Here is a 27,024-nt window from a genome sequence, read left to right on the forward strand (position 1 = left end):
TCCATCCAAAAAAGGCATTGCATGCATCTCACTTCCACACTTGCTTTTGTGATGGTGATCCTTGAGTAAGAATTTTCTCAGATTGGTGGCATATCCAATACGTTTACACATTACCTACAGGAATGATTTTATAGCTGTAGTTAGAAGTACCGGTCAAACGGGACGAGCCCTTAATTTGAAATTATGATTTGTACAAAGTGACAATGTAGAAACATACTGTTGGTCTTATCAAAAAAATTGTACTGCCGTGTTCCAAAGACTTCAGGGTCATCATGGTCCCACAAGAGAACGTAGAGAAATAGATACGACACGAAATGGAGGGAGCAAGAATGCAAAATGAAGTAAAGGAGAAAGAGAGTGATATCATGTAATTAAATTCACATCCTAATTCCCATCTGGGCAGGGTTTCATGAAACTGTCATACATTTGTAAGTACAAGTTCGCCAACAACCTTTTAAAACGTGTATATTAAATTCAAGTCATTTAACACACACTTTAATGAGATGTCCATGAAGTTGTACTTCTGACAATTTAGTAAAACGATGCCCAGGTTTAACTGTACTTGAACTTTTTATATGATATCGAGGGTTCAGCGACACAAAGACGGATCTCCATATTTTGCCAAAATGAGTATTTGATATAAAAATGTTCAGAAAAATGTGGGCTTTCCAGGATACACAAAGACTTAACTCCACCCAACACCCCATTGAAGTCAATGGCTAGTGAAACAGAGACTTAACTCCTTCAGGCCCAAATGCTCAGAGACACATGAACCACTTTTTCTCAAATGGCCAAAATGTAGTTCGTCTTTGTGTCACCGACCCCTCGATATGACATGGCCAAGTTCAGTGATGCCAGCTGCAATTCGCAAGTTATCCTGCTAGTTTCGCTTCATGTAGGAACTAATACAATGAATTACCAAAGCTCCCAACTGCTCTTAAACTGCACAAGGTGAATTATCATTCATACTTCTTAACCTGCAAGCCAATATACAATGTATTCATATTTAATGCCTTCAGAATAGCACAACTGGATGCATGGATGACAGATCTCCGTAATGCATTCAAAATCTTTGACCATATCACTTACACCAAGTATTGACTAACGAAACAAGTACCGGTTAAAGGTAGATGAGAAATTGAGAGGGGAGAGGGGGAGGGGGGGGGGGGAATGGTCCAGAATTTTCAACTGGCTGGAAGAAATTGAAAAAACGCAACCAAACAAGGGAGAAGCATCAACATTTGAATGTTATACTGCTTAGCAGTAACCTCATTGGGGGATTTACATATAAAATAATGTTGATGTACAATTGTTACGCAGAAGTGCAGATACAAATGGATTATTTTACACTAGTTACTTGATCATCATGCTTGGTAAAAAAATGAGCAACAGGCTACAGACAGTTGCCAAAAGGAATGATCTTCCATAAGCTTTGCATCCCTATTGCTTCAGTACTGTTCTTGATACATAAGGGTGAAAGCATTCTGTACAATAAATTTTGGCCTTTTCATAGCACTAGGACAACAGAAAAAGATCACAGCTACATGTGCAGGGTGCTATCAAAAAAAATCAAACTATGCCATCATTTTCCAAATGAGAAACTAAGCTGTATCAATCTGAACTCAAATTATACATACCAGGGCCCCTGTCTTATAAACAGTTGCGATTAATTACAACCCATTTGCGATTGACGTCAATCGCAACTATGTACGTGAGAGATAGGAGACATCAAACTTGCGATCGATTTGGATCAATCGCAACTGTTTATGAGATGGGGGCCCAGGACTTTCAAAAGAACTTGTCTGTAACCTTTGAATGACCCGGGCATCAAGTTTAGAATTAAAGTGACAAACTGTCAGTTGCCCCAGGCTTATTATGTAGCTCACTGCTGTAAAGTAAAGCTGCCTAGTATATCTCGAAAAAACACAAGTGCCATTCTTTGAAAATGTTTTGCTCGAACCATCAATCAACTTCTGATTGCTGCGACACTACTTGCTATTTTGAATTGAGAATTAAAGGGTCAAATTATATAATCTATCTACTGTTAAATACAAAGGATGCATGAAATATGCATGAGAGCAAGTTCTTTCAATTCTCCATATTTTTCCAAACTCAGCGACTTTATATGATACATCCACTTCTAGTTAAAAAAAAAAAAAAAAGATGGCTGCTTCGATACAACGAAAGAACAATATTGCTGATGCAGATGCTGTCCTGTCGCTATGATGACAATTTTCCTGCTGCCTGCCGCCGTTTCACGTCGAAGTTATAGACACGTGCCATATCTGAGATTCTGGAGTTAAGGAATAATTATCTCTGAACAAAGATGCAGCTTCATTACTTTGTAATAAAAATATCCTTTCGTACCCGATTAATATAAACCTTCATTGGGCGGAGGCATAATAAAATGGCTAAAAACATAATCATTTCCTTCTGGGGCACTAACTTGCCATACTATTATTTTATTAAGTATTATTATTAAGTATTTGGCATCACCTGCACCTGGGAGGCAAAAAAGCGAACAGAATCTCTGTAACCCTTGGGGTCTCTCCTCCCTGTATAACTGATTGGGGGTGTGCAGGTGGACCAATACACCATGGTCTCGCCTTACTCTTACAAAAAAAGTGCAGTGTGTTTTTAATGTGCAAAGGTGGTGACTCTCCTCCAAACAGGGCCTCCATTTAGCATGTTTTCCATCTAAAATTATAACCTGCTTCTATGAGGGGCACGATAATGCACCACGCAGGCTTCAGTCATTCGCCTGGGTTGGATTCAAAACCTACAATCTTAGTTTCGACAGGCAGACTCTTTACTGACTAAGCCAACTACCTCCTGTGCCTAGGGAGACGAAAAGCGAACACCGTGCAACCAATTCTTAGAAAATCAACATCTCACAAGTAAAAAAAAAGTCAGAAATCTAAGATTCCATTGAAATAATAAGTAAAAGCCAAGTGTTTTTAAGGTCCACAAAAAAATAAAACATGTTTCCAGTGAAAAGTTAATTTACATGTAATCAAAATTTTGAAGAATTCTGGGGTGACGTTTCACAAAGCCTATTTTCAATGACAAATGAAAAAATTCAGTGACAAATCTGCTGATAACCAATCAAAAGCAAGGATTTCAGTAGCTTATAACAAAAACTGTCATTTGTAACTGATGACAAGTTTTGTGAAATGCCCCCCTGGTTGTGCCTTACCAGCAGTAAACTTTTTTATTTTTTCTTACCAGTTTGATGCATGTTATTATCTGAAAAGGATACTGACTTCGGTGGTAGTGTACTGATCCCTGAGGAAGTCTAGATCCAGGTCTACCTGGGTCTGGCTCTCTGTAGCTGCTTTCAGGTTCTTAGAGAGGAGAGCCTCTGCATCGGACAGTTCATACTCCAGCATCACGTTAGCCTAAAGGATAGGGAGAAATAGAGAATGCTATTGCACGAATCACTACTTAAATGTGTGTATAAAAGCAATATAACAATATAGCAACATAACAATTCTGAAATACTTTAGAAAAGATTTAGCAGTGCAGTACCCTGACCAGAACTAAAGATCAACTTTAATTCACTTATAGAGAATATAGATATGATATGATATAGAGAAATGCATGACAAGAAATTGGACATTATATGGCAATCTAGAATAGTAGGGTACTGGAGGAAACATATTTGGAGCATGTTCATAAAAAAAAAAGACTACACCAACAGTCCTTTTCAGGACTACACAACCTCAAGAAAGATTACCGAGAGTCCTTTTCAGGACTCCTCAATCCTCCCTCTCTCTCTCACATGGTGCACCCGCAAGCCTACTGTATAACAAAAAAACTAGTATCATCTTTAACAAGTGGTATGGTAACTAGGAATTACAAGGTTCGAAACCAAGTTGAGGCACTAGTGCCCTTTGGTATCAAGTTCCTTGGAGAGGACTTAAAACGGTTGGTCCACTTGTTGCATAACATGCTTTCTTAAAAACATTTTTTGAAACCAAACCATTAAACCATCAAACTATAAACTGATACTGTTGGTGTAGACTTACCCCAAGCCACAGACAAACTTTCTTCGTTGGTAGAATTGAAGCCTTGGCGTACACTTGGTCTGACAGAAGAAACTGTGTTTTCAACTCATCCTCGGAACCCTTAGAAACAAAAGGGAAAAAGAAATCATGACAGGATGACTAAAAATAATGAAATTACTTTATATCGACCACTATCGTACAAGCAGAATTCATCTGTTTTCAAAGTTTACAACGTACTTAGATAGAGCGTGTAAGAGTTCATCATTACATTTAAACCAGTCGTACTAAAAAGTACATTCATTTAAACCAAATTTAATAACAAGAAGGCACCAATTTACTTGATATTCTTATTCATACATGTACATCGCTTTTGCCTTCTTGACAATAAATTTGTATGAGTACAAATTGAGTGAACAATCCTTACCGCATCCGGGGGGGGGGGGGGGGGGGGGGTCTTTTTAAGAGGACAAAAAACGTTTTTGCCAGTTGAAAGTATAGATCAACATATTTATTATTGTCCATCTAATACCTTTGTTGGGAAGAATTTACTTACGGTTATTTTTACTTTTAAACTTGTCCACACGTGGTAGGAGCTTTATGTACTGTATGTTATACACTGAAGAAAACCCTGGATCTAAATCCATCAGGATACTACCCAGACACTTCAACAAAACACTTTATGACATATTTTTCCATATAGGGGAGCTACGTGATTTTCACTTTGTCAAGAATCCTGTTCTATTAAAAGGAAAGAAAGAAAATGAGCTGAGGAAGTATTTACCTGTTTACTTTGTAGATGCTTAACAATGTCTAAAGTTGTTCTTATATCAGGAATCTGGCCCCTTAACCTGTGACAAGAGATAGTGTTTGATTAGATTTTTTTCAACTCAAAGCGTATAACAAGAAAGCAAGGATTAAAAAGTTGTTAAGCTGTTCACATACATGCCAACATTTGAAAATCAGAAATCTGTACAAATTATGCTATTTTCAAAAAAAAGAGGAACAATCCTAACTCTCCTATTCAATACTACAGACAAATTTGTACAGGAAGAGGAACACCTGAATTAAAATGATAATTATCTTCTCCCAAAAAGAGGAATGTTCCTCTTTAATCTGAACAGTTGGCATGTATATGTTCATTCTATACCATAAGAGATTTACCATAATCCAAATAAACTGGTGTACACATCCATCATACAAATCTTTCCTTTACCATGTTTACAAGATCACAATGCATGCCTCATTTACATGTATGTCATGATTGAATTCTGATCACTATAATTTTGTGAAGTATGAACGTTTAAATTGCATATCAGCTATGAAATATTACTTCTGTTCTCTCTAAAGTTTCACATCCATACCAAAGTACCTGAGTATACAAAAACTCTTCCTTCCAAAGTAACTAATTAGGCTGAAAAATTATGAAAAATACAAGTTAATGATAAACGAACAGGTTATTAGATACATAAAAAATTCTTCCTCTAAACCTCAGGGGTCTTGTTAATTATTTTTGAAGGAGGTAATTTGAATTTTATAGGAGGTACCATCACTGCGAGGGAGCGAAGCGACCAAGCCCGAAGGAGCGAAGCGACCGAGGGGGGGAGGGTGTGGGAGGGGGGTATCCCCCCTCCCTCGGTAGGGACCTTTTGGGATTTTCCACTTGAAATCGTGCAATCTGGTGCATACCTAAGAAGAAAATTTGTAGTTATCTTTCCTACCTTGTATTACACATATATTGTAATAAACACACATATTGTTCATGTTTAATATTACATGAACAATCATAACTCATAAGAAAAGTTATAGTTGATAATTATTTATCACTTTGTACCATTACTTTGTAATTTTTAATTAAACTGAGATGATGCACCATACTCAATCTTTCTACATCATGATTTGTTGAATACATGTACAGTATTTAAATAATGGGCAGCAGAGGCTAGATTTTGATTTTTTTTTTTTACTTGTGACTTTTATTTGGCTCCCCATATGAATTCTCATTTAATTATTTTTTTTTGACATGAAATTATTGAATACATTTAAGAATTTACTTCAGTTCCTGTTCATTTTATAATGTTATATCACTGTTTTTCCTGACAAAGTGAAGACACTGTATATTTGTTTATTCAACTGCGATCGGAAGTTAGTTTTGAATATTCGCGGAGCGCGAGCCTGCATATATCATGCGAGCTAGCTGCGGGGGTCCGCCGGGGACAGCCGTGGCCGGCCTAAACTCAGCCCAGTTCAAAACTCTGTTGCCGATTTGCGCATCTCAGAATCTAAAGTACGTTGTCTCTAGACATTGCACGCACGTGTATAGGCCCCGGTTTCCGTGATCTTCAAATATCAAATCGGCAACGGATAGTTTGGTTACAGCGCGCTAGCTTCAGTTTTGTTATGATCAGTGTGTATTCTCGCGTGCACATCGGGATCGCAATGGGGTAGGGACGGGCGGGCTTGGTCGCCGCGCTGTGGGGGGAGAACTGCGATGTAACGTTAGATAGATAGGTCTAGGTAAGTACGGACGACGTCGCGTTCGTGATCGTAAGGGATTTCGTCGACTGCGGCCTTGTATGTGCGGCACTAATTATATCTTGGACGAAATTAAGGAAATTTTGGATTAGCATTGATTTAGATCTACTTTCTGTGATTTTTGCAAGGTTTATTATAGGAATTATAGCCGGTAAGAAACGAGTGAATAGGCGGCAAGTTTTACCGGTTACCGGCTTTAAACGACAGCCCTGAAACCTACAAAATAGTTTTTGATGATGGGTCCCCTACAAGGAAAATAACATGAATGAACCTCTTCACTTTGCAGATATTTAACAATATTCTTCTAAAGAACTTTATTTTGATAAAGGCAACCAGTCTTCACCAAAAGTCTCTATTTTGGGCATATATTAGCAGATAAATTTGCCAACTAGATCTTTAACATAGACACAGATCTATTGAAACATTCTAAAGACTTAACCATAGAAAAACATACGGTACCTTCTTTTCTTCTGCAATAAATTCATCTCCATGAATTTATACTTCTGGTGCTGTTCTTCTAACCGCTTCAAAACGACCTCAGCCGATTCATTCTGAGGTTTCTGCATAAAACTATCTACATCTTCCTGTAAATCAGAGTGAAACGAGAAGGGAAACAATCAAGGATTTACTTTTGGCTATTTTAATTTGTTCTTTTTTCACAAATTCACAAAGTCAAAGACAACAGTCTTACTCTTGGTCTTAGTTTCAAAGTCAAACTTCCACTTTCATTGTTTCAGTTTCAACAGTAGGGGCGCTGGTCCGAGAATGAGGATTGTCCGCATAAACAAGGATATCCTTGTATACACGGACAAATTGTCTCCTCAATAAAAAGGATCTTTTCTTTGATGCTCTGTGGGTTTCGGGTTCCCGATCCGCGGGCTGGCGATGCGAAAAAAGAATACCTTCAGTTCACCGTCTACTTTTATGGGTTGTCTGTCTTCCCGAGGATTTATCGCTCATAACGTGAACGTCTCTGTACAAAGTCAATGTAAAATGCATTAAGAAAATCATTGCGGAATCCGTTTTTCGCATCATCAAAGCGCGGATCGGAAATCAGAATCGTCAGCATAAATGCGGACGATCCTTATTTTCGCAGACGCACCTGTCCGTGTTTACAAAGTCTATCCTCGTTTATGCGGACGATCCTTATTCTTGGACCACCTACTAATTTCAACACTCAAGTTCAATTCAAGGACACATCATTCATATCACAGCAATAAAATATTGAAATTCGAATTTTAAAAAACTTGTTGTCATGACATGGAGAACAATATGAAGCTGTTGATGATAGTCCAAAACTGATGCCAACAAACAGCCGGCAAATTTAAAAGCTAAAGGAAAACGGGTGGATATTTTGCCGCACCAGACCCAAGCTATACCGAGGCGCGCGCTCCACTGCGCCCGGGTGGGCCCGCCCAAGAGCCGTAGCTGCGCCGAGCAACGGTTTAGGGCGATTCATGTGGACGGCAGCGAGCGAGGAATGTCGCCAACAGCAGTTATTTTACCGTCTCTTTCACAGTCATCGTGCAATTAAATCTCACCAAAACAGCTGAATATTCATAAACAGACATCATAATTGATAAATTTCCTTCTTAAATTACACTTACCACGAATACAGCCTCAGGAATACCAGCGGCTTTCGCCAGAGTTTTGTCACCATCACCAGCCATGTTTGGAAATTGCACACAATATGAGAAGTGCGATTCGTTTTGGACTCGACTGTATGGGAAAAAATGCAATGTGAAGAAACTAGTCGAGTGCAAACAAATTTTAGTGAAAAGACGAAGAAAATCTTAGTGATTCATCATTGATAAACTGCAAGTAATTGTCTTTACTAATAATGTATTGAAACTAATTCAAAACCAAGGGCAAATTTTGAAAAAATGAAAACGTTATTGAATTGCTGATAAAATTGTATCATAATGATTATGAAAGAGGTTGTCATTCTGCAAAGATAGCCCCCCCCCCAAAAAAAAAAAGTGAGTTTAAAGACAGATATATAATAATAAAAGAAAATTTAGGTTTTCTGCGTACAACAGAAAACCTACATTTGTATTCTTTCATCAATCGGATCTGTCTACAAACGCATTGGTTTTGAAAATCATGGCAGAAATGTGGTTTAACCGTTTTTTACATTATATGATACAATTTTGCCATCAAATTTGCGGGGCTGCCAACCATGGGACGGTCAATCCGGGGGACCGATTTTTCCTCCGGAGGACACTCATATCAAATGTCCCCCATGTTTTGTCAGAAAAGAAGGGGGACTACCAAAAACAAAGATTTTGTATACATTGCCAAGGAGATGAGATTTCTCTTTAAAAAATGAAAAATAAACTTTTTAACTCATTTAACTTTATACATTGTTATACTTTCTTGATAGAAAAAGGCAGATGCTGGTCATGAAAAGAAAGAATGTGGAACAAGTTAAAATCGATAAACATAAATGACTTTCCACATTTTCAGGTTGAATTTTTGTTCATGCTTCTCCACCCCCTCCCCCACAATGCGCACTATTTGAGGCGCACAATGCTCCCCTCCCCGTCCGTATTAAGACCTTAAATAGCCCGGACCTTTTTTTTTCTTTCTTTTTAAATTTAAAAAAAAATTAAAAAATTATGCCAATGGCTGAACTAAAAGAGGTGACCTGACCCCCCCCCCCCCCCAACGGAAAAAATGTCAAATTTTCAACAACAAAAAAAGTGTCTTCTTAGGGATTTTAGGGATTTTTGCTGCACAAAATCACCCCCATGTTTGGGATTTGTTTTGCAAAAAAGTAACCCATTAGAGCGGCACATCCCCGTATACCGTATTAGGCAAATACCCCACCCCCACCCCCAGGGGCTCCTTTCTTTACAGAAAATGACAATCGTATAGTTTCAGAAATGGTTGTATAGATCACTACGCCTGATCAATCAGCGCAGACATGAACATTAAACTACGTCTGGAGAAATTTGGCCTATACCAATTTTAAAATACCCCCTAAAACAAAAATCAAACCTCCTTCCACCAAATAATTATGTCAATCTTTGTGCAATTCTCATGTGAAAAGATTCACCTTCTGCTGGTGTCACTGAATTTGACCCAATATTATTGGAACGTGGCGGGAACGTTGCGGGAACGTTGCTAGTCCGTCCACCATCAGTGGCTGAAAATAAGGCTGAGAGAAGAGGAGCAATCATGCTTTAGTACTTCCAAATTACCGTCGTATCAACAAAATTGTATTTCTTCGTTTCCTCGCTGAAAAAAGAAGATTGTTGAACATTTCCTCTCAGTATTAAATTCCAGATGAGGCATCTGGTAGTATGTTATCTTTTTTGCGATTTCTGCATATTGTAATTTTGAAATTACAATCAGTTGCCTTTGTTACTTTCACTATAATTTTGATTTGTGTTATCCCTTGTCGATAAAAAAAAATGAGAATGATTCTATTTTGTTTGGATTATAATCAAGAAAGTCTTAAATTTGAATTTGAATTTAGTTTGGATATTCGGGAGGAAAGGCCGCGGTCTTAGATTTTTTTTCTTTTCTTTTTTATTAAATGGGGGGGGGGGGGGGGGGGCTGGAATTTTCACTATAACCTGAAAGTTGATATGGAGATAGGAGTCATGATCAGCCATGCCCCTCCGTGGATAGGCTCCGTAGGCATATATGATTTTTTTAAATATTTTTTATGAAAAGGTTAAAATTCCAACGGCATTTGAATTAATACTAATTTAGAACTTCCCTCAAAACAAAAGGGTTTGAAATGTCTTTACGTGGTAAAATAAGAAATACTAGTTGTCGAATCGACTTTAGTGATTACAATCACTAAAGAAATAGTCTGATTTTTAGACCCTTAATGTACCGAGTGGTCGTACGTTTTGTGCTGCGCGCAGATTCAATCAGTTTAATTTTGGCCCCCTATAAGAAGTGGGTTATTGATGTTTAGACAATTAAATGTTATGCTCATGTACCCTTTACAACTCATTTTAAGTATGTTATTATACCAAAGAAAAAACAAGTCTAGAAAGTAGATAAACGGTTTCCTTGCACAATTGGCTATGACACTGACAACGTTTACATTAATTTCACAGATATGACATACGCGTGCAACACAATCATAATTTATTTCGATCCCCAGCGAAGGTTCTACAGAATTTGATGTTGGCTGATATAGTAGGCCTATAATATATAGGAAGAGTTTTGATTGAAATTAGACTTTTTCTTCAAGATCCCCTAAGAATATAGTCAGAAATTATCATTATTTGAATATTGTTTAAATCTAATCAAAAGAGATATTCAAAATCCAAATCTAATTTATGAAGAATTGAATGCTATATAAAACAGCATTACCATGGCTTGAATTTGTAATATACCAAGTGTGCTCAAGGGATTACCCCAATCGATATTTTGCTTAGTCTTATATTATAAAAGTATTCGCATTTATCGTATTGAGATAGATACGCAGAGGTCCAAATAACAGAAGATGATTTTTACTGATATTGATATTGCTTACAAAACTGTAAAATATCAGCATCACGTGCAAAATATGACGATAAATAGATCAAATAATGAAGAGAGTATATACAAATGTATTTTAACGTCTGTAAATATAAGACTAGCGTTGCCTGGTAAATGTTTACACGCTCCAATAATAATTATCCCAGAGAGAAACCTTATTCATTTTATCGATGTAACAAGTTTTCCACTATACCGGAGGATGATACGTATGTAAAGGAAACGTGTGTTAAACCTGGTAAGTTGAAATTATGATCATTAACTCAATCAGTTGGCTTTAAATTGCTAATGACGCCCTTGGAGACAGTCTCTGTGATTTTGTTATGTAACTGCCATACCAAGCTCTAAGGAATCTAGCCATCGGCATCGCAAATTGCATCGCCCCCTTTGTTTCGGCGTGCTCTGCTCTGCACATGCTGGTGGCTTCCGCGCGCCGTAGCTGAGAGTCCTGGTGGTAATAATAATAATAATTTCATTTATAGGGCGCTAAATTTATACAGGTGTTTCTAAGCGCACAGGTGGTGCTATATATAAAAATATACTCTTAGTCTTACATTCCCAAATTCTTCTGTCTTTAGGTGTTTTTTCCATATTTTTTGTTAATTAATGGCAGATAATTTGTGTCTGGTCTAGACCTATTTTCATATAGCACAGTGTGCAAGACTGACATTTAGTCTATTAAGTTTTTGGATTTGTGTATCAAACTCAAAGAATCATTATATTCTGGCTGATTTATTGATGTCAGAAAAAGTCTTGATTGGTAGATCTAACTATTATTAATGGATCCAGTGGACAGATTGCACATGATATAAAATTGTTTGTTTGTACGTACCTTTAGAGAACCATTGTCATTGAATATACATGTACATATTTTCCCATCTTTTTGTAAAGAGGGTGCATGCTAGAGTTAAAAAATGATGGGAATATAATAAACGAAAAGAGATTCATCTGATTAAACTAACTAATAAATACAACCAAAAAAATTACACCAGTATATTGACCTTTTCAGTGGAGCTGCAGTATAAAAACAGTATAAACAGTATAAAACAGTATAAAAAACAGTATAAAACAGGATATCTATGTGTGTCGTTTGTGTATCAATGTAATATTTCTGTAATAGTGGATCTTTCATTCAGATCATTTTTCCACATCAGCTCCAAGTCACTGCCAACAGACCAATACATGTAATGTACATAACATCCATTGATTTTCAGTTTAAAGGTAAAGACCAGTATTGGAATACGCCCCAATTTCAAAAAATGAAATGGAAGCTCTCATTACCAATCATGTGAAAGAATATGTTTTGAATAATACATGATGATAAAAATGTTGATGGGAAACCGCCTACTAATTGATATACAGTATTTGGTAAATTAGTGTATCTCTCGCCTGTTGAGAGATACAAATGCACGTGTCTCGCACGTGTGTGTAGTCCCATAAACGTCTTTCTGTGTACAGTGATTCTAACTTTATGAAGAATTTCATTTTGATGATTCCAGAACCTTGCAGTACATCTATGCTAGATAATCAACCTTTTCTGATCGATTTCACAATGTTTCTTTCACAATGCCATCACATATGACCATAACTGGTCTTTAGTTTTAATATAGCAAGGTCCAAAAATATATCCTGTGTGTCTATCTACATGTATTACATAATGATCAGCTCATTCATTGGAGTGACATACCCCTCTTTCTATTCTGCAAAGTGGATCAATATTCAAGACAAAGGCATTGGAGAGTGAAGGTTCTTGGTATAATCTCATAGCTGGTAACAATAGGCTTGCTGGCTACAAGATGAGTACCGGTAGAGAAAAGTCCTGACACATATATGTGTACATGTACATGTAGCTGTATGGATAAGAGGGGGGGAGAGACAGAGAGCCAGACATATCAAGAGAGAGAGAGAGAGAGAGAGAGAGAGAGAGAGAGCAAGAGAAAGAAAGAAAGAAAGAAAGAGGAAAGATAAAGAGAGAAGGAGAGAAAGGGAAAGATAAAGAATATATATATATATATATATCGTCACCGTTTTCACGAAGTGGTCTCGTGGCCAAAATCGTTGAAATTTTCAATTTCGAGTTTTGACCGTTTTTGAGCAATGTATATAAATGTCTACAACTTCAGTAATTTTCAAAGTCTAATCTTACTTAATTACGTCATACGTGACGTCACGAAACGTATCACAAGCGGTACAACTGGCAAACACCGTTTTCACGAAGTGCGCTAGTGGTCTCTTACGCGCAAATGTAGTCTGCTATTGATAATCGTACACGAACCGGCTCCGCGAAGCCTTTGTCACAGATGCCGGTGCTTCTGGCGGAATTGTTAGAGGAATCTGACCGCCCTAGGTAATTATTTTCACTTATTTTAAAACAATGTTATGCATCGTTCAATAATATCGTCTGTAGCAGTATAAACAAACTCATATTCTGAACGGATATCAAGTTACGAAATGGCGAGATAGGTCATTACGGTCCCACGCACTGTTTTCTGCGTGAGTTGTATTGTCGGTCTACTAGTATGCAGATCTAGTACTAGTAGTACGTAGTACTCGCCTACTACTACTAGTACTATTAGTACTATCAACAGAGTGCTACTATAAGTATTAATTAACACAGTATCTTAGATAAGCTTGAACATGTATAAGTGCAGGAGCAGTTACATGCAGTAACAACAATGTCACGAGTCACAAGGCGAATTCGCTGAAGAGTGAAGCCCAGGCCAGGGCAGGGGAGATATCATTAATAATAATTTTACATTAACTATGTTAACTGATTAAGCAGTACCAGCCCAAGCCTCCAAGGCAAGGCCCAATTAGCCAAGGGCACATTTTGGTTAAAATTCAATGTCAATGTTGATATGACAATGCCAAATCATAAAATGGCAATTGCGACGTAGGAGTTGAGTCTAGGCTCGAGCGCGAGCGTAGAGTCTAGATCTAGAACTACGTTAGTACTTAAGTACTTCTAGTACTAGATTTAAATATTAAATGACCCCCTCGTAAGCTCTTTCCATGTTCATGTTATAAATACGAGACTGAGACTTGAATAGTAAAGCCAGGTATGCTTGAATGAATAAACAATTTTGTGCTTGCTAATTATTTAAAGGGAAATCCAACCATGAGAATTGAGATGAAGTGGCTTAATTTCAGCAAATGCAGAAAAATGAAGCAAATACATTTCATGTTTCTTCCCGGTTTTACCAGTAGAATAGCCGGCTGAGAGGACCATCACTAGCACTCCCAGTGGCTGATGTCTAAGTAGGAGTTTGACGTGGAGAGCTTTTAGCATGTTGTTGAGGTACTAATGGATGGGAGGGGGGGGGGGGGGGGTCAACCTAGCATAAGCTGGAGCGGCTTCTTATACACTCGGCTTTATGCTCATAAACGCATGCCTGCTCTTAATTAATTTGCTTTAAAGACAAAGATAAAGCTGATGGTATGGGAAGACGTCCACTACAAATTCCTCCCTCTTTATTGTGCATGATAATTTCATTTTGCCACCAAAGTTGTGGTTGAGCTACTTAAGGTGTACCTTTTGCCTTGGACTTAGAGGATGACGGGCTTTTTGTTTTGTTGGGGGGGGGGGGGTTGCTTATAATAATAGTACTAGTGGCTTCTGGTATAGCGCACATGTCCGTCACGTTGTGAGAGGGGGGGGGGGGGAGTTAGCACTAATTTGGGTTGTTTCATCCCATGTTTGCAAGACTGAGACTTAATTATTCAAGGTCTTCTTAATTGCTTTAGATAATGATGTGCTTACTAATAAGTTAAAGGGATATCCAACCGTGAGATGAAGTGGCTTGTTTGAACAAATGCAGAAAATTAAACAAATATTTTTCATATTTTTTCATAGTTTACCAGTAGAATAGACAGCTGGGATACGCAAGAGATGAGGGACCACTAGCACCCCCAGTGGTTGATGTCCATGTAGGAGTTTGTGCAGCTGATGTGGAGAGCTTTTAGCAAATTGACGAGGTATGTGTGGTAAGGAAATTAGCTCCAAAAGAAAAGTTATTGATTGGGAGTTGGGCTGGCGAGGGGGAGGGGGTCAATCTTTAGCAAACAAATGAACTATTTTCATTTACATAACAATGATCCATGGACAAAACTATGCTGGGAAATAATTTTCTAATGTGCGCAAAGTGGTGGTGGTGCTAGGAGGGCCCTCCAAAGATGACGGGTTCCCAAACACTCAATTTTTTTCATAAACGCATGACTGATCTTGCTTTGAAAGGTTTTAGGCAGTTGATGGTATTGTAAGGCATCAAACACAAGTTCCTCGCTCTTTAATGTGCGTGACAGACATTCATTTTGCCAACATGTCATGTTTGAGCTACTTATTGTGTATCAACTTACAAGATGACAGGCTTCATCTTATATTTTGTATTTTTCTTATTGTCTTTTTTTCATAGGGGGAAGGGGGTGAAGAAGGAGAGTTAACACTAATTTGTGTTGTTTCATCACAGAAAAAATAAAATAATATGCATTAACCTGATGCCTGTAATTTTTTGAAGAGATGCGATTTTAAAATCATATCATCCCAGTATAGCTTCCTGTACGAGCTGTGTTGGGGGTTTTCTGCATCCATCATGAGTTATCAAATATATTCTCCTTTTAACCCAGCATCTTCACCCTCTGCCCTTGAACTGATTACGTTTCCAATACCACGGTTTGGAGGTCAGACCAAACGACTGACAGACCGACCGACTGAATAGCTAAGTCCCCTCAGTCATCAAAGGTAAGTTTTAACCGAATTTGTTACATTTGATATTGTTTATATATGAAATATTTTTATAATTTTGACTGGCTTTAATGGGAATATGAAACTATATTGCCCAAATATAATCATATTAGCCGGGTCGAAGACGAGGGCAATATGGTTATGTTGAGGGCAATATTGTCTCATATCAACCAAAATGTGAGCCAGTCAATGTTATTATTATCAATTATCCTCTTCTTATATTTCAAGTATCACTTATACATTTATCATGTACAAGTACCCAGATGTGAAACGTATGGTAATATGCTCTTATATTACCCGCTGCTACATCACGCGTGTCTATGTGAGATAATTAAATAATAATGAATGATATTATACGCTTGACTAACTTTGAATATTGATCCTTATTGAGTGGTCTTTCTGAAAGTTGATATAATAAAGTTTCTTTCAATCTGGCAGACAAGTACATGCAAGTGCATTCATTATTACTTACTGGGTTTATAACATTCATCACACATTTGCTGATAACCTGCAGATTTTATATCTTCTTTAGATATGAACATATCAATTCAATGATTGACAACAAACCCAGTAATACATATGGAACCCTATCATATCATCTTCAGTGGTTGATAAATACTGTATAGATGTCCTCTACATTTTTTATTGAAATGGAATACAATAGTACCATACAGACCATGGAGTATGCTGTCACAATTTTTTTAAACAATATACCAATCCTCCCAACCTAAAAGTGTTGAACACAGGTAAGCCATTCATATTTGTAAAATAGGAGTTATACCACTCTGATTTCCTACCAGGAATTTAGTGCCACAATGTCACAAATTGCATTCTAAGTTAATAAATGGTGCAACAGTATTTATAAAACAATTGCAAATCTGCTTTTCTACTCGGTGCATGCTTTGCTTTTTTTCTGTTAAAAGTAGACCTTAAATTCATATTCTGATTTTCATTTATAGTTACTGTATATTTCAAAATATCAATTTAGGACAGAGTAAAACCACTTTTTATTTAATACCTGTTTCTAGGTTTCATTCCTGTTTTATGAAATAAAATTACTGTCTTCTCTACTTATCATTGAACCGAGTTATTGATAACTTGATTGTAACAATCTTTTGTCAATTACCTCTTAGGATGGACAAAAATACAGAAGTTATTGTTAGGTGGGATCGTGATGGAGAGATCAATTGTGGCAAGAAACGAGATCTTCGATATAACGGAAGGCTTAGGGTGGGTTCAAGAGTTACTATGAGCTAGATAGATGTGGACTGGACGGGGACTGCAACGCTGACAGGAGACTCTGACTCCGAATGTGCCTCCATTTAGAGGTTTTGTGTTCTAGTGGATAAGTAGTTGGACTGTGGATCACAGGATCCATGGTTCAAGTCCCGCCACAGCAGTAATGTCTTTTGGCAAGATATTAATCTACATTTGGCACTCTGCTGTGAGCACCGAAAGCGGCTGCATAGCAGAGCCAGGGTAATAGTTGGAGCGCCTTGAGCATATTGTTAGTATTATTTTGACAGTGACAACCTCCCTCCTTCCTCACTAAGAACAGCACAGACTAAGGTCATCCATCATATGAAAGTTGCATGTAAGAAGTTTTAATCCCATAAACTTTCAGTGTTGTATGTTTTTTAGAAGGATTTGGCATGTAGGACTAATATTAATTGCTAATAGTTTATATTTCAAAGGGCAATCCAACCTTTGTAACAAGTTGATTTATGTTAAAGCAGAAAAAAATGAATGTAATAGACTGGTGAAAGTTTGAAAGAAATCAGACATAGAATAAGAAATAATGTTTGAAAAGTTAGATTACAACATCTATGTAAATCTCAGATCTGCAATTTTATGAGGCAACAGGGACGTATGCAGCTGACAACTTTGTATGTCATACACAAAAAATATAAATAATTAATGATTTTCTTTTAAGCTCCTCTTCCATTGTGGCAGTACTCAAACTATATTGTAACCCTCCCCCTAATCAGTGGCCTTGTGAATTTGCATTTCAGAATTTTCCAAGAACACCGGTACCCCCTTCTTTATAGAGCTACCATGTTGTATTTTTTGCCATGAGTGTGGGCTACAGTTAAATAAGTTGCAATTTTGATATTCAAACATGATTCATTACACCGGAGTGTTGGCTCAGTCAGTAGAGCGTCCGCCTCACAACCGGGAGGTCGTGGGTTCGAATCCCGGCCGCGTCATACCAAAAGACGTTAAGATGGGTGTTGTTGCTACCTTGTTTGGCGTTCAACAATAAGGGATAGAGCAACGTCGATCTGGCGCTCAGCGGCTGCCGGGCTCACGATCAATTGGGCAAAAAGAATTTCCGTTTCGGTTTAATAAAATTTGGAGTGAACTATTAGGCTATTATTATAATTATTATTATTATTATTATGATTTATCAATTTGTAATGATTGTACATGTAATTGTGAAATGAACTGTAAAAAAAAACGATTCCAGTTATATTGCAAAGAAATAAATTCAGTCATTACCATGATGAAAGTGTTCATCTTAAGATTTGATTGCTTTGTGCTATTCAACGTTAATCCTTGTTGAGTTTGATTTGTTTATGGAAGAAATGTGTCTGAGAGAGTAATGTACTATAGAATGATGACTTATGTGGCAAGAAGATACGGCAGCAGAAGCGTTACAAACGATTATGAGATGTGTTAAATGAAGAAAGAAATTGAGAGCCAAAAAAAGAGAGAGAGGTAGAGGGAATGTTCAAGTTTGCATGAGAGAGCTAGAGAGAGAGAAAGAACTGAGAAGCAATTGAGTGCTAACAAAAAGTATACAAATATACTTTTGATCATTGACAAAAATATTCAATCAAACTTAGTTACATCTGAAGCAGAACATGATTCCAGAGTGATGTGATTGTGAAGAGACAGAATCAACTAGGTATGACGAATGCAGTTGTATAGGGGTGGGAGGGGAGGGGGGGTTCATATTTGACAGTATGGATGGTATTTTCTGGATCCCGGTCCCAAATAAGTAATGTCTGTGAACACAATTTGTTGATAATAATAATAATATCAATAGGAATGATTGCAATAATTATAATAATCCTAAGATCATTATAAGTTATTCTTAATATTATCATTATTATGTCATTTCCTTCATCATTTGTTAGTAAAGTAGAATTTGAGAAATAATGTGAAAAGTAATTATGTGACCTTGTAAAAGTAGAAACATTTGCAGTAAAGCAAGGGGGAAAGACGTTTTGAGTGTTCCTCGAATAGGATGTAAAGCTAAGTTCACATACTTTATTAGAAGTTAGTTTTTCAACATGGGTTTACATCATGTTCTCCCTCATATAACAAAAAGAGGAGTTGAAAGACACACCTTTCGTCCATTTGTCCATTTTGGGACTCAAGAGGGCGACAAACATAATTAAACAACTTAAACTTATAATAACTCATTAATGTGTAAGAATTTAGCTTGTGAAAAAATATATGTTGTTTAAAGGGTCATACTACTTCATCTTATGAAAGGAAACAAAACTCCTAGATGGTATTTACGAGATATTTCATGAAACTCATATAGCCTGCTGTCGAATAGCGCACTTCGTGAAAACGGAAAAGGCGAGACCTCTCACACAAGAACCGGTCGCGCACTCCTCTAGACCGCTTCGTGAAAACGACGCGTATGTTGAATGCGCATATTTTCGTTTTCACGAACCGATCCCACAGTTTGTTACAATATCCCCACTTGATTATATATTTTTTGTAAACAAAATATAAATGAGCAGAATCGTTAGAATCTGTACTATGTGGTTGTCAAAGGAAATCTTTGAAGATGTACGTTAACCCCCGTTTTAATAACATGAAATGTTAAAATGCGTTTATCTCGAAATTCACTTTTGTTGCTGCGCGAGCCACGAGACCACTTCGTGAAAACGGTGACGATATGTAAAGAGAGAAAGAAAATAGAGAGAATAAAAGAAAAAGAGAGAGAGAGAGAGAGAGTGAGAGTTGGGGAGGGATAGAGAGAGGGTGTACGAGGTGGTGATCAAGAAATAGAGAGAGAGATAGAGAGAGGGAGAGAGATACATGTAAGGGAGGGGAGAATTAGAGAGTTCATCTGCTTGAAAATTCTTCCAGAAACTAGTGAAAGGTAGATGTATACCCGGGTAGGTTAAAACGCAAGAATATATTTTGAGACAAAGTATATTAATGAATTAAAGTTTAATAGAACTACTTTGCAATCAATTATAGTCTTTTAATGTTTGTATTTATTAACACTTCTTTACGTTTTATCTTTCACAGTACAGAGAGTTCTTTCATCACAACCACCATGGAATCTTAAAGAAAAATAAAACCTTTGCTAAGGCCGACTTGCTTCCGACCAGCCCAAAGGAGCGCTGCCTGAACCTGGGCAGCATTTCACAAAACTTGTCATCAGTGACAAATGACAGTCTTTTTGTTATAAGCTACTAAAATCCTCGCTTCTGATTGGTTATCAGCAGATTTGTCACTGATGTTTGTCATTTGTCATTGTAAAAAGTCTTTGTGAAACGGGCCCCTGGTGAACGTTCCAGAATGGGTTCGGCAGGCTCCATTCCAGCCCTGCAGAACAGGCAAGCAGGTGGCCACCACCACAGGAACTCCAAGGCTTGGATGGGCCTCAAGGCCACCATCCGCTTCAAGCTGCTCAACAACGGGCTCTGGAGCAGCATGCGGAGCGAGCGCGAACCCTGGCGAAGCATCCTCCACAACGCGGCATCCGACCTCGAGCAGGAGCAGGAGAAGGCGCAGGACACCGCCTGCAGTGACCTGGAGAGCACGCAGATGTTCCGCGACATGATCCGTGGGACCGTGCCCCCGCCGGGGATGGACACCAGCGGAAGGTCCGTCTGGGTCTTCATCAGTTCCACCTTCACGGACACCAGGATAGAGAGAGACTTGCTACTTATGGATGCCTACCCGTACATCAGGGACTATTGCCGCCAGATCGGCATCGACTTCAACGTGGTGGATTTCCGCTGGGGCATCCGACAAGGGGCATCCAACAGACACATGGCTGCTGATATCTGTTACGATGAGGTCGCTAGGTGTAGGTAAGGTCGAATCCACTTTGTTCTTGGCGTATGGGTTTGGGAGAAGGGGATCTTTTGAAATTTTGAAGAAAACAACATTCAGATACGAGATCAAGATTGCAAAGGGGTTACAGGGCCAGTTTGCGTAGCCCCAGGGGCTAAATATGGTCATCCTTTGAATAACATGTTAAATAGAGGTATTATAAATATCCTGAAAAAAAGTGAAAAAGTTGATGTAATGGTAGAACATCCAGGGAGGTTTTATTTTTGACACTGGAAGCATATCTGTTGAGTCCCCTCTCCCCTCCCTTATGGGCAAGGAAGTTAGTAGTCTGTAGCTTCAATCTTTTTAATCAATAGTTATGTTAAAAACAAAAGACTGGCAGTAGAATCGTAGTGTTAACATTTTCGCCTTTACCTCCTCAGTATTCTCTTGAAATTTTGGTTTGGAATATGGTTTGTAAACACAAGAATATTGTAAAAAAATGACAATATGTGAAATAAATATATATGCGAAATCAAATCTATTGATTTAACTATTTTCTCTTTTTCCTTTCTTCACTTTTTATTTTACAGAGATGGTTCTATCGGCCCTTACTTTGTGGCCATCCTAGGGGACAAGTACGGGTATCGACCCATACCCTCCAAATTTACAATGACCCACTTTTTGAAGGTCATATCCTACCTAGAGAAGGAAGAGACTAGCGAGTCGTTAGAAGCTGTGGCCCTCATAAAGGAGTGGTACATTAAGGATACCAATGCTCTTGGAGGTAGCGTATGGTTTATTTGTCAAGAAAGTTAAGATACAAAGGGGGTGTTTCACAAAGATCCTAAATTGGACTTAAATATTATGGAGAGCCATTGGTTGCCTCAAAATAAAATATACTCAAAAGTGAAAATTAAAGTATTTTAAGACTTTTCATAAATTCCACATCAAGAACATGAAATCTCCTTGATTATAAAAATATAAACGATTTGAATCAACATTTTATGCCCTTTAAAATAACTTTTACAAAATATTTTCAAAGATGCTAAAGGCTTTCAATAATTGTTAAGTCCAACTTACAGATAAGTTCAACTTAAGATCTTTGTGAAACACCCCCAAGATGTTAGAAAACAGAATACATGATGTTTCTGAATGAAATGACATTGAATGAAATGTTCAAATTGTTATAAATGCTTTGTTAAAAGATGAAGTTTCACTTTGTACATGGATGTTGGTCAGTCCCAAGTGTCAAATGACAGTAAATGGTGAGAGCAAATAATGGCATGAACGGCCTGCCGTAGTTAACTCCAACTTAAAGTCAATCTTAGTCTTTGTGAAACACCCCCCAGATCGACAACATACCAAATAAAGCATTACAACACACCCATCTTTCACATGATAGCAACTGAATATTTATATATACAAATTCTGTTATTCTTGGCATGTAGAGCCCGAGTACCTCCTCCAGCCGATCGACTCCAGGCTCCAGAACTACTACAGCCTTGATGAGGACCTTGCTGGGACCGACAGAGAGGAGTGGAACAAGGTGTTCTCAGTCCTCCAGACCTGTATCTACAGGGCCGTCAAGTACGCCCCTGACATGGATCCGGAATACGTCAAAGACGTTACTCAGTCAGTTACAGAAGGTAAGGACGATAGAAACACACTTTCCCCTCTCCCTAGAGCAACCAAAGTGACTTGATTTGCTAACGGGAGTGTCATGGTTGAGTTGTTTAAGGCGCTTGACTGGAGATGCGAAGGTCGAGGGTTCGAATCCCGACACAGCACTTATATCCTTTGGCAAGATATTAACCTACAATTGCTACTCTCCACCCAGGTGTTAAAATGGGTACCTGGTAGGATGCGACCGTCATTGTTTGTCAAACAGTTTGTGAGCGTCAAGTTACGCATGGCTGGAATGCTCCCCAGGGAGTGAGATTGTGCACACAGTGTGTGCCGGCAAGTATTGAATTCAATGACCGGGGTAATATCTGTAAAGCGCTAAAGAGACGTCCGAGATGTATTGAGCGCTATATAAAAGCTGAATATCATTATTGTTAAACTAAATTCAAGAAAATTCAGCATTATGTTATCAGATTGGTAACTGAATTCAAAGAAATCTCACAGTTCGTCATATGATAAAGTTAGTTCCTCATGAGGGCCTTGCCTTTATTGTCACCACAGAATTCCCAGGAAGCCGTGCAGGTAAAACATGTTGTTCAAGAATGCTGTTCTAACCAGAACTTCTCATAAATGGGTCTACATACCACGTACAGTATTCCGACATTGTACTTCAGTCTTCCCATACTGTAAAGTGCATCAATAACTACATTTACCCATTAGCTGTTGTTATGAAGAAAAATGTATACTGCATTATTATTTAATAAAACACCCTACTGTGGGGGAAAAATACAAATTATAAACAAATAAAAATAACTACATTTACACTGCAAGCGAAAATCATCAATTTAACTCACATTCCGGTGTTTCTTTGGTACCGGCAAACAAGACAGAAAACTAAAAGTGAAAAAAAAATCATACCTCTACTCTAGAGTGGTTTTTTTAAATGCCTGCCGAAATTTCACAGATTTTTGCAGTGTAAATGCCCGCTCTTGAAACTTTGGTACGTTTCTTGTTTTGTGTCACCTGACTCTCCTTGATCCTCGCTTCCATGCGCTGCTCATCCAAAAATTAGAATGATCAACCACCAACTGTTTTTTCCTGTACTGTAAATGGTATTCCTCAAAAATCGATGAATTTCAAAATGGCAGTCGGGAAATGTAAATGTAAATGTAGAGGTGTTGTGGTCGAGTGGATATGTCACCGTACTGTTGATCACATGGTCTGCGGTTCGAGTCCCGCCGCAGCACTAATGTCCTTTGGCAAGACATTGATCTACATTTGCCACACTCAACCCAGGTGAGGTAAATGGGTACCTGGTAGGATTATTCCTTGAAATGCACTGTGCGCTGATAATGGCTGCCGGAGCTTAAGCTAGGGTAATAATTTTCAAAGCTCTTTAGAAGCGCATAGAGATGTTATTTCATAACGTTTTTTCATTTGCAGGTGAGATAGAAGTCGGTCTTGAAGGAATAGACAGCCGGAGCTCCAGTGGCCCTCCTCGCTGCTTCACTTTCACTCGCTGCGTTCACGGTCTGGATCCCACGGAGAAGTTCAGCCGTAGCTTCCTGGATAGCGGCTCCCCAGCGGAGCAGGCCGAGAAACAGAGGAAGCTAGGAGAGCTGAAGGAGAAACTCTTAAAGGCGATGTCCTCGGATGCTCTGTACAAGTAAGTATAGTCAGTGGCATAGCATACATAGGGCTGATCTCAGGAGTTGGGTTATGTAAGAGAGAGAGTGCTATATAATCTTCAATCGTTTAAAGTCCTACTGCACTACTTATAGCTAATTGATGCCTGTTGGTGCCCCATGATCCCCCTTTTCTTATGTTAATTGAGAGCTGATTTGATGAGATAACCACCTGTCAGCGACCTTGCAGGGAGGTTTAATCCCCCTGGCCAAACTAGTGCAGACAAGCTTTAATTCTTATGTTTCTCACATCATGAAAGTCAATTCATTGTTGACTGAACAGTGACATATTGGCATTTAACAATGTTAATGGATTTAGTATTGCTGACATCAAAATCTTTTGTGCATAATCCTTAAGTAGTAATTCTGGTGTTTTGTCTATGGATTTAACCATCTTTGCCATTCAGTGTATGAACAACTGTCATATTGAGGAACACGCTCCTTTAGGAAATTCAAATAATTCACATCATTCCTCAAATTTTACCCTTTTCAGCAAATATGTCAATACCTATTAGAGGAGCCTGTACCTTTGATTTTTTTTAATAGTATTGCACCATATTAATGCTATGATCATTATAATCATTGTCAAGTGTGCATATATGACAAAGTAATACTAAATAATTGACAAATACATATTTTTTTCCCAGTTACTCTCTACGATTTCTACCAAGCCAAGATGAGATGATGAAGGATGAGAAGAACAAGGAAACACTCAGGGATTTCATTGACATGTTCTGCCAGTTCATGGTCAATTCTATCAAATCATGTAAGTACCTCCATTATGGGCTGACATACATGTAAGGTTTGATAGGTCACGTGTTCCCTGGGTAGAATCGGGGGAGGGGGTTGTGGGGTGAAGAAAAAAATGGGGTGAAAATGGCAAAAAATTGGCATGATTATTACTCAGGCCCCTCTGTATTGCAAAATACTAGCAAAATGGAGTTTAATTTGAGATATGGGGGGGGGGGGAAAGAAAAAAATGGGGTAAAAATGCAAAATACTAGCAACATGGAGTTTAATCCTATGGAACAGACATTTTGTGGTAAAATCTGTCAAGCAGCAAAATGATACACAAGAACGGAAAGCAATTTAGCTTTTGGCCTAGCTGTCCTATAGTGAGTTGCGATCGATTCAGCTTAATCTCAAGTTCTCAAACAGTTGAAAACTTATACAAAATCCTACACGTTTGTCTTTTAAAATCTTTGTGATGGATTTGAATCAATCACAACTGTTTGCAAGATGGTGCCATATGCGCAGATTTAAGAAAACTACGAAGAGAGACCCTCCTCCCTCCAAAATAATGAAACATACTATTTGTCACAAGAGAGTCTCGACTTTCCCACGCTAATCCATAAAGAAAACGAAAAGCTTTTACCCTACTATCTACATTCAAACGTGTCTTAGTGACCCCTCTCTATAAAGTTCATCTGTCTATAGTGGCCGTGTATTTTGTCTCCCTCAAGAAAGAAATGTGTGTTGTAGAACCTGTCTAGAAAGGTCACCTGTCTACAGTGGCCACTTTCTCTTGTTCTCTTAGGTGGTCTCAATAGATGGGTTTGACTGTATTTACACAAATTATAAAAGTCTGTTACAATTCTCCTTGTATATACAGTCAAACCTACTTTAGTGACCACCTGTATAGAAAGACCACCTGTCTACAAAGACCACATTTTTTGTTTCCCTTAGAAAATGGTTTCTTATTGAAACTTGAACTAAAGGAACCTGTACATAAAGACAACCTGCCTTTAAAGACTACTCTTGTCTCCCTTGGGTGGTCTTTATAGACAGGTTTCACTGTACTAATAAATATACATGTATATCAATTCTAAATTGTATTATAGCCCTTCTCGTTTTCAGCTGACATGTTTTCTATGTGTCCATCTTCAAATCAAAACTAAAAGCACATCTGTTCAATTAACTGTGAACCTAAGCATACCAGGAGCTATTGTAGCGCAGTAGAGTATATACTTGATGTTGGCATTAGGAAAACATCTCATTTGAGCTCTGCTCACCAGTTCACCACTTTTCCTGGAGCTACCATAATCTGATAGGAGCACTGACCACTGATAAAGGGATTACCAGTAGGGTCCATGGGGAGAGAGACAGTGGTCAATCATAGCCTAGTTACTGATAAAGGGATTACCAGCTGGTATCTGATATCCAGTCCAGATTCATAGTCTTCTCATCGCAGACCCTACACCTATATTTATAATAGGCCTGGATTCAGTGTGTCTAAAGTCTCACTTCATATTGGTTTTTTTTTTTAGCAAGTACTAGCTATTTAAGTTTCTTTTACGTATAGAAGAGAACATTGACGTGCTTGGCAATGGAAAAATGCAGAAGGAAAATATAAAGGGAGGATAAAATAGGGAAAGACGGGTGATAATAAGGAAAGATGGAAATGGAGGGAAAGAAGGAAGAGAAAATAAAGAATAGCATAAGGAAAGATGGAAAAGGAAGATAAAAAGTTTAAAAAGAAATACATAAGGAAAGATGGAAACAGAAGATAAAGAAGGTTAGAAAAAAAAGAAATACATGAGAAAAGATAGAGAGAATAAAACAAGGTGAAAATAGAGGAATACATAAGGAAAGATGAAAAAGATAAAATTAGGAGAAAATAAAAAATAACATAAGGAAAGATGGAAAAGGAAGATAAAAGAAGGTTTAAAAAGAAATACACAGGGAAAGATGGAAACAGAAGATAATGAAGGTTAGACATAAAGAAATACATGAGAAAAGATAGAGAGAATAAAACAAGGTGAAAATAGAGGAATACATAAGGAAAGATGAAAATTAGAAAGACGGAGAAAATAAAGAAGGGCATAAGGAAAGATGGCTAAAGAAGATAAAATTAGGAGAAAATAAAGAAATATATAATGAAAATTAGAAAAGAGATGTTGAAAGA

General features: G+C 37.9%; 2 protein-coding genes and 1 long non-coding RNA gene across 4 annotated transcripts in view; 2 read left to right on the top strand and 1 right to left on the bottom strand.

Annotated features, from left to right (window-relative positions):
• Positions 1–1,081: 1,081 nt before the first annotated feature.
• On the bottom strand, positions 1,082–8,245 carry LOC593366 (prefoldin subunit 3). The gene is made up of 6 exons (XM_792844.5): positions 8,147–8,245; positions 6,999–7,123; positions 4,789–4,855; positions 4,029–4,127; positions 3,260–3,398; positions 1,082–2,285 (listed from the first exon to the last, which is right to left on the bottom strand). Exons 1-6 carry the CDS (start codon positions 8,207–8,209, stop codon positions 2,221–2,223), a joined length of 558 nt encoding a protein of 185 aa, XP_797937.1. The 5' UTR covers positions 8,210–8,245; the 3' UTR covers positions 1,082–2,220.
• A 4,823-nt stretch (positions 8,246–13,068) lies between these two features.
• On the top strand, positions 13,069–17,888 carry LOC115928004. 2 transcript variants are annotated; one of them, XR_004065813.1, is made up of 5 exons: positions 13,069–13,386; positions 14,244–14,337; positions 14,893–15,014; positions 15,663–15,777; positions 16,914–17,888. It is a non-coding gene; the product is annotated as an uncharacterized LOC115928004 (long non-coding RNA). The 2 variants fall into 2 exon arrangements; XR_004065812.1 differs by lacking the exon at positions 13,069–13,386 and having other exon boundaries at positions 13,658–14,337.
• Positions 17,889–20,065: 2,177 nt separating this feature from the next.
• LOC100888341 (NACHT and WD repeat domain-containing protein 2) overlaps positions 20,066–27,024 on the top strand; it is a 36,919-nt gene continuing 29,960 nt past the window's right edge. The window contains exons 1-5 of the mRNA XM_003728031.3: positions 20,066–20,846; positions 21,402–21,595; positions 22,260–22,457; positions 23,878–24,100; positions 24,767–24,885. Coding sequence (XP_003728079.1) covers positions 20,329–20,846; positions 21,402–21,595; positions 22,260–22,457; positions 23,878–24,100; positions 24,767–24,885 — 1,252 coding nt within the window. The 5' untranslated portion in view covers positions 20,066–20,328. The remainder of the gene's footprint in view (positions 20,847–21,401; positions 21,596–22,259; positions 22,458–23,877; positions 24,101–24,766; positions 24,886–27,024) is intronic.

Source organism: Strongylocentrotus purpuratus, unplaced genomic scaffold (genome assembly GCF_000002235.5).
Source record: "Strongylocentrotus purpuratus isolate Spur 01 unplaced genomic scaffold, Spur_5.0 spur5_scaffold_21, whole genome shotgun sequence".
NCBI classification, from domain to species: Eukaryota; Metazoa; Echinodermata; class Echinoidea; order Camarodonta; family Strongylocentrotidae; genus Strongylocentrotus; species Strongylocentrotus purpuratus.